The 13096-nt window shown below is 35.8% G+C and overlaps 2 protein-coding genes and 1 long non-coding RNA gene across 3 annotated transcripts; 2 read left to right on the top strand and 1 right to left on the bottom strand.

Annotated features, from left to right (window-relative positions):
• Positions 1-1336: 1336 nt before the first annotated feature.
• Positions 1337-3144, bottom strand: LOC131017053 (uncharacterized). Its single transcript, XR_009099369.1, has 2 exons — positions 3015-3144; positions 1337-1711 (listed from the first exon to the last, which is right to left on the bottom strand). It is a non-coding gene; the product is annotated as an uncharacterized LOC131017053 (long non-coding RNA).
• Positions 3145-3444: 300 nt separating this feature from the next.
• LOC131015791 (uncharacterized) lies at positions 3445-4851 on the top strand. The gene is made up of 6 exons (XM_057944215.1): positions 3445-3449; positions 3790-3895; positions 4026-4104; positions 4187-4275; positions 4545-4610; positions 4681-4851. The coding sequence occupies exons 1-6, from the start codon at positions 3445-3447 to the stop codon at positions 4849-4851; spliced, it is 516 nt and encodes a 171-aa protein (XP_057800198.1).
• Positions 4852-6254: 1403 nt separating this feature from the next.
• Positions 6255-8984, top strand: LOC131015790 (putative late blight resistance protein homolog R1C-3). The gene has a single exon (XM_057944214.1). It carries the CDS (start codon positions 6255-6257, stop codon positions 8982-8984), a length of 2730 nt encoding a protein of 909 aa, XP_057800197.1.
• The last annotated feature ends 4112 nt before the right edge of the window (positions 8985-13096 follow it).

Genomic DNA, 13096 nt, shown 5'->3' with positions numbered 1-13096 from the left:
TACTATAAAAGTGTCTGGTTTTAGCAAATTTAGTTTGCCTATTATGTCCTTATTTTTTAATCTATTTTAAGGGCAATAATGTAATAGTATCATATTATTAATATTATTCTAATAAAAAACATACAATAATCTCATTCCAATCACACTTTTAAATAAGTTTAAACTATTTAAAATTACTCAATGTATAAAAGTTGCACGTCCCTCGATTTCAGCAATCACCTCTGTTTAGTGCTCGCTGACTTGATCTTCATCCATAAGCTTTAGGGATATTTCTAACTTTGTCTCATTTTAACACCCATTTTCTGATTTTTATGGACAACTTTTTTCTTGTACGAGTGACCTAGTTGATTGAATGACAACCAAGTATCTTGGAAAAAAGAAACTAACTATGAAATATCAACATTCTTCATAAAACAATAGACATATACATGTGATAAAGCACACAATGTTAACACAATACTAAACACGTGTGACACACACATCTTTATCTTAATTTTGTTCTCCTTAATCTCTGTGCCGAAAATGCATAGGCTATAAATAATGTGAAGCAGGAACTACAATATCTGATTATCATATTGTAACATCCAACTCACCTAAAGGCTAAAAACAAGAGCAAGCAGAGCAAAGCAGTGCAATCGATTATTTATCTTGTGCAAATGTAGTTTGTGTATAGTATTTTATTTGTGAAAATGGTATCCTTCTTATCAAAAGCAATAAAGCAGTAGTATTTTCAAGAACACGACCGAAGAAAGTGAAGTTACCAACAGACAAAATATTAGTGTGTTCTTTATTTAAATACATAACTAAATAGACAAGATTAATGTGTGGTTTTCATTGTTAATGCTTTTCACTATCTTATTTGTCACTTACAAATGCATTCCACATATGCATTGTCTTTTCACAAATACTTATGTACCACCGGTGGCATGGTGCCACCCGGTCATACCCACGCCAAATCATGATTCATTTAGCAAATTCGGGTTTAAATCCGGACCCGTTTACATTTAAAAAAAAAAGTTGTAGAAAACCCGGTGGCACCGTGCCACCGATGGTACACAAGAGACAAGACTGCCTCTTGTCTTTTTTCGCTAGAATCCAAATATGGCATCAAGTTTTTCATTTATCTAAGTTGAAATAATTCAGTTGAAATGTTATTTATTGTTCCTCTCTATAAAAGAGAAATGTCTATATATCATTCATACTCCACTTTGATTTATTTTCTGCACGCAATGAATGGATAAGAAGACTCTAAAAGTTAATAATTTGAAGGAAAAATACATATTTAAAAGAGCTGGTACAAAACTACACCAAGTGAAGTTGTGGAATTGAATCTAAATCTTACAAATTAAGTGCCCATATCAACGTTATTTCCTATCCTCAACACAATTCATGAGAGACAGAGAAAGAGCATAAGCCTAAAACCATAATCAACTAAAATATGCAACTGCATCAAGAAAAATGATTTTGGTATGAATAGTTCACTATGCAAAACTAAAAGGATTTTATTGATTATGCTGCTCAATTTCAGCAATTTTGATTCCACATTTCAAAAAGAAAAGCAAAGTGGTTCTCCTTTCGGCATCTTTTTGCCACCGGCACTGCGTCGTTTGTTTTCCCTATTATATAACCTCGATTCAGAAAATAACAGCTTGGTCATCCCAAATGCTCAAGAGATTAATCTATCCACAGATTATATTGTTTCTTTGTAAACCTGAGATTGAACAAGAGTAGTACTCATATGGACAACAAAAATCTGCTAGACCTGCGTTATTCAATTATCTCAAAAAACTACTCCATGTTATTCAAATCAAGAGGCAAATTTGATGAAAATTGTGCAATTAATTAAAATTTAAGCAATTGCAAAGTCCAATGGGTTAGTTGCGCCTAAATACACAAACTTTCAACCAATTCTAGTTTTGCACATAAACTAAAAAATCTGCCTCCAAACACATGAACTTTCAATTGTTTTGATTTTTTACACGATTATCAATTGCACCCAAATTAATGTTGAGGTGGATGCCTTAAATGCCTACATGGTTTAAACAATTGATGTGCTAGACGAGGTACTTGGATTTCTATACGCTACTTCAGCTTGTCACGATGATATTAATTTGTCACTTTAACTAGCCATGATCGCTGAAAATTGATAGTCGTGTGAAAAATCGGAACAATTAAAAGCAAGGGGTTTGGGAATTTGACAGCCTGCCCTTGGGCATGGCTTGAAACTGAAATTGGGGCTGGTAGGGTGGCTGCAGCAGGGTAGGGTGGCTGATGGGATTGCCTTCACGAAAGCATGGTTAAAAGTTGAGTTGAAGGTACACATAGGGTGGCTGGTATAAAGTGTAGAGTGTGAGTGTTGATTGGACTAATAAAATATTTCAGGATATAATTATCTGAACTGTAATAATGCTTCAAGATTTGCTAATTAAAAGCTCGTGAAAATGATTGAATGCTAAATTAAATAAATATGCAATGCATATAAATTTAATAACTAAATTTACAATTGCTTTTGTAAATCATTTTTGTTGGAATTTAAAATAAATTCTTTTTCTCAATCCGACGTGAATCATCTTATTTTCTCAATCCGGCGTGAATCATCAAATCCGGCATGAACTTTCAATTGTTCTGATTTTTCACATGATTATCAACTGCACCCAAATTAATGTTGAGGTGGATGCCTTAAATGCCTACATGGTTTAAACAATTGATGTGCTAGACGAGGTACTTGGATTTTTACGCTACTTCAGCTTGTCACGATGGTATTGATTTGTCACTTTAACTAGCCACGATCGCGAAAATTGATAGTCGTCTGAAAAATCGGAACAATTAAAAGTTCGTGTATTTGGAGGCGGAATATTTAGTTCATGTGGAAAACCATAATTCACTTAAAGTTCATGTATATAGGCACAATTACCCCAAGTCCAATAAAGTAGGACATGAAAGTTAACTTATCCTTCTTTCTTTGTGAACTCCATTAGGCATCACATCTTAAGTGCATTCAAATATGTTCATACCTATGTAACCTATCACAGTAGATATGATTCAACCACAGTTCTGCCAAACTTTTCTTGAACATCTTTGGGAGTTTCAATCTGCGAGCAAAAGAAAGAGCAATGGAAAAGGATAAACAATGGTGAAATACAATATCAATGTATATAATATAATTTCTCCCATTTCTGCCTGCCTTCATCCCTGATTGTGTAGGAGCTGCCCAAAGATATATCTACGAGTACTTAAAAATTTCAGGCCAAATCCCCAAAGAAGAAAAACAGCTTTCTATCAATTTCAACCATCAACAAAGATATACAGCTAGAAATTTGACGATACCTTAGTCTTTTTATACGAAGTCTGAACTGCTAGCTCAAATGTGAACTTACCATATATAAGTGGAGCGTGAATTTGAAAAATTTCACCAAAAATTTCACTATTTTTTCACTACAAAAAATGGTGTGAACAGTGGCGGAAATTAACGACGGGAGGTATTCCGTCGAGAAAATAGCGGCGTTCTCGACGGATTCTTGACGGATTCTCGACGGAATCTAAGCACCGTCATAAATCCCTCACAAATCCGTCGAGAAATTTTAATTTTTTAAAATATTATTTTTATTTTTTATTTGCCCGTCGTTAATCTGTCGACAATTATTAAATTTAATTAAAAATTTAAGGACCCGTCGAGAATCCGTCGACATATATAAATAAAAAATAATTATTTTTATTATTTCGGAGGGCCGTCGAGAATCCGTCGAGAAATTAAGTTTTCTGATATTAGATCCTCTTCCCCAAAATTAGTTGCTCTAAATATCACTTCCCTACCCCCGCGCTAGCTGCTCCGCCCCCTGCCCCGTCTGCTGCCTCTCCTCGCCGCCGCGCCGCCGGAGTCGCTCTACACGAGCAGGCTCTCCGCTGCTCCGTTTCGTTTCTCTGAATCAGTTGCCCCGTTCCGTTTCTATGAATCAGTTGCCCTAAATCAGTTCTCTGATTATTTTAATTGACGCCGGCCCCTGCTCCGTTCGCCGCGCCGTCAGCCGGAGTCCCCTGCTGCTGTCTGCCGCCGCTTCTCTCCCCTGCCGGATCTCCTCTCTCTCTCTCTCTCAAATTTGAAAGGTGCATTCAAAGTTAATTTGCTGATTTTGTTGAATTCTCTGCTAAATTGGATTTTGATGCTTTATGTCCTTTTTCCTCAAAGTTTATGCCAAATTCGAGTTGTCGTTCACCTGCCGGAATCGCCACATTCTGATTCTCCTTTGCTCTCTTGCTTCTCCTTTCCTTCAACAGGTAATCTTGTGAGCTTTTGTGGCAGAATTTGATTGTTATATTTTGTATTGCCAATAATTGGCATCCCTGAACCATTATCTCTTGAATTATACGATACTCCGTGGGGAATATGCTTTTTATTCGTGTTATCAATAGTTCCATCATTCACCTGATTAAAATTGCCCAGTTTTTATAGCTAAAATGTCTGGTTATCCTCTTCGCTCATGATTATAGAAAATACTTTTGCTGTATTCTGAAGCTTCTAACTCCAACTATCTTAATTTCTGCAGGTGGTCGAAATAAGTAAGGGAAGTAAGGTGAAATATGAACTTGACAAGAAAACTGGTCTAATCAAGGTAAATTGCAGGGTGATGTGCAGAACAATTGAAATTGGTACCAAATTATTTATTATAATTTCACATGCAGGTTGATCGAGTTCTTTACTCATCTGTTGTGTACCCTCATAATTATGGCTTCATACCCCGCACTCTCTGTGAAGACAGTGACCCAATGGATGTGTTGGTCATTATGCAGGTAAAATGCTGGTCTCGAATTTTTACCAAATATTTCCGTCGAGAATTATTTCCCTACGATTAATTTAGTGACTCTCGTTTTCCGTCGGCAATCCGTCGAGAAAAAAATTAACGACGGCATTTTTAGTTTTGCCGACGGAAATTTCCGTCGAGAAATGCGATTTTTTTTGTAGTGTTTTCTTTTTACTTTTTTATATTGTAATTATTTTCTAAACTTTATAAAATTTGATCATGTAAAAAAAAATGAGTATGCATCTTAAAATTAATATAGTATAAAAATCATAAAAAATGAATAAGTTATGAAAATTTTAAAATATTTAAATTTGTTTCTTTTTGTTAAAAATTTATAACTTTTAGTTATGTTTGTGTATAAAAAAATTTATTATAATGAATAATATATGCATAGTTCAAATTTTTGTTATCGAATAAATTTTAAATTTATTTAATAACTATAATTATCATTATACTTTGTACAAATTAAAAATTTACATTTTTAAATTCATTATTTTATTGAATAATTGATGAGAATTATTATATTTTATTAAAACATACTTTATATTTGTTTATATTTTGATTTTTTTTATTATTTATATTTATTTAAATTTATCGTTTAATTTTGATGTCTGTCGTGCATCGTACGAATGGAGCGTATACTAGTTTTATTACAATCACAAGTTTGCTATTCAATTTTGAATTTGATTTCCAATTGAAAGTTGAATCTTTAAGATAGATTTTTTTGAAATATGTTGCATTTTTTGTCATGCTTAAATAACTGCTCTCTTCCTTCTTCTTCTTCTTTTTTTTTTAGGGAAATAACTGCTCTCTTCCTGGTACAACATTGAGGAAAATAAGTTTTTTCGACATTTTTGTTGCTGAGTTCCGTGTTTCAATATGTTTACGCGGATCCTGGCATATATTGTCGCAATTTAAAATAAAAACATCAATTAGATTCAAACAAAACAAATGGAACAAGACAACTTTCCCAACTTGCAATTTTTTTTTTCTACAAAATTCAATATTTTATACAAATCTACCTATTCAGAAATTTTAAAGGTGAATACCAACCAAGTTGAGCATCATTAATCATAGTTTATTCTTGGATGCATGAATTACAACATGGAAATCCACATGGCTCAACTACTCTACTCATATATTCTTATTTAAACACTTGAATCAGCGCATACATAAATGACTTCAAGAAAAGCACATGGTTTCTTCAATTAATTAATTACACAGAATACCCTTTTGGAGAGGATCGATACATCCATTATCATGTGCATAGCCATTTTACACATTGTTTCTGATAATAATTGACGAGAGGAGATATAGCCATTTTACACATTGTTTCTGATAATAATTGAGGAGAGGAGATATAGCCATTTTACACATTGTTTTTGCTGAACCTAAACTCAGATTCCATCAAATTCTTTCTCAGAAAAATATACATACACTGTTTTTCCTTGGATCATGGCGGCATATGCAGCCTTGGTTTCTGTTATGCATATCATCCATACAATCGGGCATCACCATTCCCCTCCAATTTCTATCGACAAACAACAAGTTGAATCTCTCACTCAAATTCTTACCTCTTTGCAGGAATTCCTTGAAGGTTATAAGTCCCCTGTTGCTGACGGAGATGAAGCTGATCCGCTGGAGATGCGTATTGTAGATACAGCTCATGCGGTTGAAGATGTTATCGAATCACATATTGTGGACAAGCTTCAGCCGAGGAGATCCAAACGTATCGCAGATGCAGCTTCTGCGGCTGAAGATGCTATCGAATCTCATATTGTGGACAAGCTTCAGGCCAGGAGATCCAAACTAGCCAAAATCAGCTGCTTCTTCAACTGCTTTGGAGATTCAAAAAATGACTCATCAAATCACGATGATGAACAAATCAACTTCTATCAAGATGTACAACAAGTGATAGAAGAAATGAATGTGATTAAGAAGGAAGCCATGGAGATTGCAGCCGAAGCTCAGCTGCAGAGAAAGGTATCCTTGACTCATGCTGGCTCCTTGATATCCTCTTCCAATGTGAAGGAAAGCATGATGGTGGGCTTTGATGACGTGCTACTTCAACTCTTGGATAAGCTCACTGGAGGGCACCGCAATCGCCAAATCATCCCAATCACAGGGATGGGCGGGATTGGTAAGACCACTCTTGCCCGACATATATTTGAGCATGCCCTTGTTAAGGAGTATTTTGATATTCGTGCGTGGACTACAATTTCTCAAACTTATAATGTTAGAGAAACACTTAGGCAAGTTGTTCACCAAGTAAGTGGAAATTTGGGTAGTGATCTGAGTGAGGAAGATTTAGGAGAAAAATTGTACAAGTATCTATGTGGTAGGAGGTATATTATAATACTGGATGATATGTGGAGTATAGAGGTATGGGAAAAGATGATGGTTTTCTTTCCTAATAACAATGATGGGAGTCGAATAATCGTAACAACTAGGCTCTCAAACTTGGCTACTGAGTTGACAAACTCTAACAGCATTGGTATGAGATTTTTAGATGATGTTTGTAGCTGGAATTTGTTCTCCAAAACTGTATTTGGGGATGAGGTTTTTCCTCTTCAACTCGAGAAAATCGGAAAGAAAATCGTGGGGAAGTGTAAGGGACTTCCTTTGTCGATTGTTGTGATTGGCGGTCTTTTGGCAAAGTCTGAACTTACACTTGAATATTGGGAGCACGTAGAGGAAAACATAAGCTCAATAGTGAATTATGAGAATGATGAATATTGCTTGAGAGTATTGAAACTAAGCTATGACCATTTGCCTGCCTATTTGAAGCCTTGTTTTTTGTACATGGGGATGTTTGGGGAAGATGAGAAAATTGGAGTCTCAGAACTCATGAGGCTATGGGTTTGTGAAGGCTTTCTTAAACCAATAATCAATAAAAGCTTGGAAACAATTGCCAATGAGTATCTGAAGGAGCTAGTCGATAGAAACCTCATTCTAGTTCATAAGTTGGGGAAACTTGGGAATATAAAGTACTGCAAAATGCATGATTTACTGAGAGATCTATCATTTCAAGAAGCTAAAAAGCAGAGGTTTTATTATGTATTAGGGAAACATTATCCTCGAGGGATAAATCGCCAACGCCGCATTGTTATTCCCGAAAGCAGTTCAGATAAGACAATCAGGAATGCCTTGAAAACTATGTCACGTGCTCGTTCTTTCATATGTCATGCTGATTCAGTTCCACAATTGCTAGGTTTTAGATTTTTTAGGACATTGACTACATATAGGTGTTCCAGTGAGTATTCAGAAGAAAATGTGTTCCAATCGGTGAACTTGAGGTACCTTTCAGCTAGATTTCGTGAGGGGTTCCAAATCCCTTCTTCAATTAGTCTGCTCTGGAATCTACACACACTAATTGTTTCTTGTTGGGGTGCACCTACTGCACCACTAGAAATTTGGAAAATGCATCAGCTTAAGCATTTCGAGATCGTAGGTGGAGAAATGTATCTCCCAGATCCTCCGAGCGGCCATAGTGATGTTATGATGGAGAATCTAGAGACACTCTACGGAGTGATTGATTTCAACTTGAATGAAGAAGCGGTTAAGAGAATTCCCAATATCAAGAAACTGTTTATCAGATACCATGATAAAGTAATGGACAGAGTGAAGTGCCTTAGCTATCTTCAATGTCTGAGTAAGCTGGAAAGCTTGACGTGCTCTATTGATGATGGCAGTGATGATGAGTATCTGCAGAGTATTAGCTTCCCGCACTCACTCAAGAAGCTGTCTCTTGAATGCGAAAAGTTCCATTTGGAGGAAATTCTGGAAAAGATAGGTTCATTGCCACTTCTTGAGAAGCTCACACTGATTGATGGGCAGTTTGCAACACGCGGTTGGGAAATAGTTGAAGGCCAATTCCCCAGCCTCAGATACTTGAAATTGTGGGAGTGTGCGGATATGGAATGTTGGACGTTAGAGGGCTCCTGCTTGCCACGCCTTGAGCAACTTCATATCTGGGGCATGAGGGCATTGGAGGAGTTCCCTTCAGAAATTGGAGAAATAGCAACACTCAAATCAATTGAATTGTACAGATGCAGTGAATCGATGGTTGTGTCTTTGAAAAAGATAGTAGAGGAACAAGAGGAATTACAAGGGGACCCATCCTTTCATGTTCTAGTTAGATCACGCAAGGTCAGCCAAGAACTGCAGAGCTTGGCAACTCCCTGACTTGACCTTCATTCATAAGCTTTAGGGATATTTCTAACTTTGTCTCATTTTAACACATATTTTGTGATTTTTATGGACAAGTTTTTCTCGTATGAGTGACGACCTAGTTGATTGAATGGCAACCAAGTATCTTGGAAAAAAAGAAACTAACTATGAAATATCAACATTCTTCATAAAAACATAGACACATACACATGATGAAGCACACAATATTATCACTCTTCAAAACATTACATGCGAAACAAACTTCTAACAAATTAAACCAAGTTCCAAACTTCTCTCGATTTCAGCAATCACCTTTGTTAGTGCTCCCTGACTTGATCTTCATTCAAAAGCTTTAGGGATATTTCAAACTTTGTCTCATTTAACATCTATTTTGTGATTTTTATAAAAGACATGATTTATTTTCTGCACGCAATGTCTATATATCATTCATACTCCACTTTGATTTATTTTCTGCACGCAATGAATGGATCAAGAAGACTCTAAAAGTTAATAATTTGAAGGAAAAATACATATTTAAAAGAGCTGGTACAAAACTACACCAAGTGAAGCTGTGAAATGGAATCTAAATCTTACAAATTAAGTGCCCATATCAACGTTATTTCCTATCCTCTAACACAATTCATGAGAGACAGAGAAAGAGCATAAGCCTAAAACCATAATATTGTTTTCCCTATTATATAACCTCGATTCAGAAAATAACAGCTTGGTCATCCCAAATGCTCAAGAGATTAATCTATCCACAGATAATATTGTTTCTTTGTAAACCTGAGATTGAACAAGAGTAGTACTCATATGAGACAACAAAAATATGCTAGACCTGTGTTATTCAACTATCTGAAAAAACTAGTCCATGTTATTCAATTCAAGAGGCAAATTTGATGAAAATTGTGCAATTAATTAAAATTTAAGCAACTGCAAAGTCCAATGGGTTAGTTGCGCCTAAATACACAAACTTTCAACCAATTCTAGTTTTGCACATAAACTAAAAAATCTGCCTCCAAACACATGAACTTTCAATTGTTCTGATTTTTCACATGATTATCAATTGCACCCAAATTAATGTTGAGGGGGATGCCTTAAATGCCTACATGGTTTAAACAATTGATGTGCTAGACGAGGTACTTGGATTTCTACGCTACTTCAGCTTGTCACGATGGTATTAATTTGTCACTTTAACAAGCCACGATCGCCGAAAATTGATAGCCGTGTGAAAAATCGGAACAATTAAAAGTTCGTGTATTTGGAGGCGGAATATTTAGTTCATGTGGAAAACCAGAAATCACTAAAAGTACATGTATATAGGCACAATTACCCCAAGTCCAATAAAGTAGGACATGAAAGTTAACTTATCCTTCTTTCTTTGTGAACTCCATTAGGCATCACATCTTAAGTGCATTCAAATATGTTCACCACTCACATACCACCTCCCCACAAAAATAGAGAAACTCAAGGAAAAGATGAAGATGATACCTATGTAACCTATCACAGTAGATATGATTCAACCACAGTTCGGCCAAACTTTTCCTGAACATCTTTGGGAGTTTCAATCTGCGAGCAAAAGAAAGAGGAATAGAAAAGGATAAACAATGGTGAAATATAATGTCAATGTAGATAATGTATATAATATAATTCCTCCCATTTACCGCATTTAATGCCTTGAAGAGAGCCTTCACAGTGTTGTGGGGATTCCTTGAACCATGAAACGAAAGAACATATTTCTCGAGCCAGCTAAGTTAAGAATCAACTTCACAGTTTTGCCTGCCTTCATCCCTGATTGTGTAGGAGCTGGCCAAAGATACACCTACAAGCACTTAAAAATTTCAGGCCAAAATCCCTAAAGAAGAAAAACAGTTTTCTATCAATTTCAACTAGAAATTTGACGATACCTTAGTCTTTTTATACGATGTCTGAATTGCATGTGCAATTGTATGATCCTCATGCCGCTCTACATAATGCAGATTCTGAAAGCTCTTCTCATATGCCTGTGGCAATAGGCCATTAACATATTAAACTATAAATAACAGATGCCGCGATGAGTTTCTATAAATATTGAAACGTTTTCTTATTTGAACAGACAATCCAGTGGCATAATACCTTTTAGAGTTGACTGCACATTCTCAGACAATAGTATATAAGCATGTCTAGTTTTCAAGCCAAATTTACACACGTGCAGCATACAGAAGCATGACAGTATGAATTTGAATGCATGTATAGTTCTGATACCTTTTGTGGTTAAAGTAGAAAATAAATCTGTCATGACAATAAACTACAGTGGCATAGTATAATAGTACTACTTGCTAGCTCAAATGTGAACTTACCATATAAACAAACTCAAATTTCAAACTTAATAATTTTCCATGCAACATATCTTAGAAAACATGACTTGAAACAAATGGTAAACGATAAGAATAGGGACCCCATCTACATGATCACGCAATGGGTACTTGAATTCAGGATTAAAAAAGTAGATGCTGATAAGTATAGCATGAATTTGAAATCCTTGACACCAACAAAAACACTCACAACTGAGCGAAGAATCACTCAGCATGCAAAATACCACCAAACAAGCATCTACAAACGCAAACAATTCCATTTGGGCTTGAGGGTTGGGCTGTTGGGCTTCTATTTGGGCTGTTTCCTTTTATTTTTATTTGATTGGGCTGGCGTACATATAGTATTTGGGACGGTTTTTCTTTTTTTGTCTGGGCCGGATTTTCTTTTCTATTTAATTCATTGGGCTGAGAGTATTGGGCTTGGGCTCCCTTATTTAATTAGTTGGCAGATTTACTTTTAAGAGAAAATGAGCTGTGATTTTAATTGAATTTGGCCCTATTTATTCATTCAAGTTTTGGACTACTCATTGTATTAATTGAACTATCATTAGTTTAATTAATTATTCTAAATAGTAATTTACATAATACTATTATATTAGTATTATGTGCATATTTTAAGTAATTACTTATTACTCTCTCCATCCCACGACTTTTGACACGTTTAGTTTTGGCACGGAAATTAAGGAATTGTAGATTAGTGTTTTAAGTGTGTAGGTAATAAAGTATAAAAATGATAAATTAGGAGAGAAAATGTGATAAAGTAGGAGAGAGAATGTAATAATGTCACGACCGAATTTAATTAAGAATAATTAAGCCGGGAAACCATGACCAGTGTGTAGGGAAGGAAGATTGGACATCTCGAGATACAAGCCTACACTGATGCTGACTGGGCTGAAAACCCAATTGACAGGAAATCAACAGCAGGATACTTTGCCTTCATTGGAGGTAATCTTGACTCTTGGAGGAGTAAAAAACAGAAGGTGGTGGCACTCTCAAGTGCCGAAGAGAGTTCAGAGGAATCAAAAGTGGTCTAACCGAAGTTCTTTGGTTAAGAAGACTACTGACAAAATTGGGCCTCAATCCAACTAAGACATGTCGAATGTTTTGCGACAACAAAGCAACCATCAGTATATTCGAAAATCCAGTGCAACATGACAAGACGAAACATGTTGAGGTCGATAGGCACTTTATCAAAGAAAAGATTGAAAGTGGTATTGTGGCACTACCATTTGTCCGATCTGAAGATCAACTCGCTGATATTTTAACCAATGCTGTGAATACCAAGAATTTTACAGACGTTCTCGACAAGTTGAGCATCGGAAATCCCGTCACTCAACTTGAGGGGGAGTGTTGGAAATGAAAGAATCATTTACATTGATTGGAGATCAAATCAAGATCAATGATTTAGAGTTTCCTAGTTTGTAACTTTCCTTGTATATTGCTTTTCAGCCCTATAAAGGGTAGATGTAATTCACAGAAACAAAATCAAGCAATACAATTCAATTCAGTCTCCTAAAACATGTCTTCAATCTATACAAATTCATTGATACCATGTTTTAACAATTCTCGACACAAAAAGGGATACCATTGCATGGACCCATTGTCCAAGCGTCACTATATTTGTGCTGACGTTAATTTCTTTGAGTCTCGGTCTTACTTCTCTCATACTCTATCTCAAACTCCTGATCTGTTAGTTCCTACTCCTTTACCTGTCCCGGCTAGTGTCTCTCCTAGTCCACCTACACCACTGTTGCAGGTGTATACGTGCTCTGA

This window comes from Salvia miltiorrhiza, chromosome 3 (genome assembly GCF_028751815.1).
Source record: "Salvia miltiorrhiza cultivar Shanhuang (shh) chromosome 3, IMPLAD_Smil_shh, whole genome shotgun sequence".
Lineage (NCBI taxonomy): Eukaryota > Viridiplantae > Streptophyta > Magnoliopsida > Lamiales > Lamiaceae > Salvia > Salvia miltiorrhiza.
This window is presented reverse-complemented; position numbering and strand designations above follow the sequence as displayed.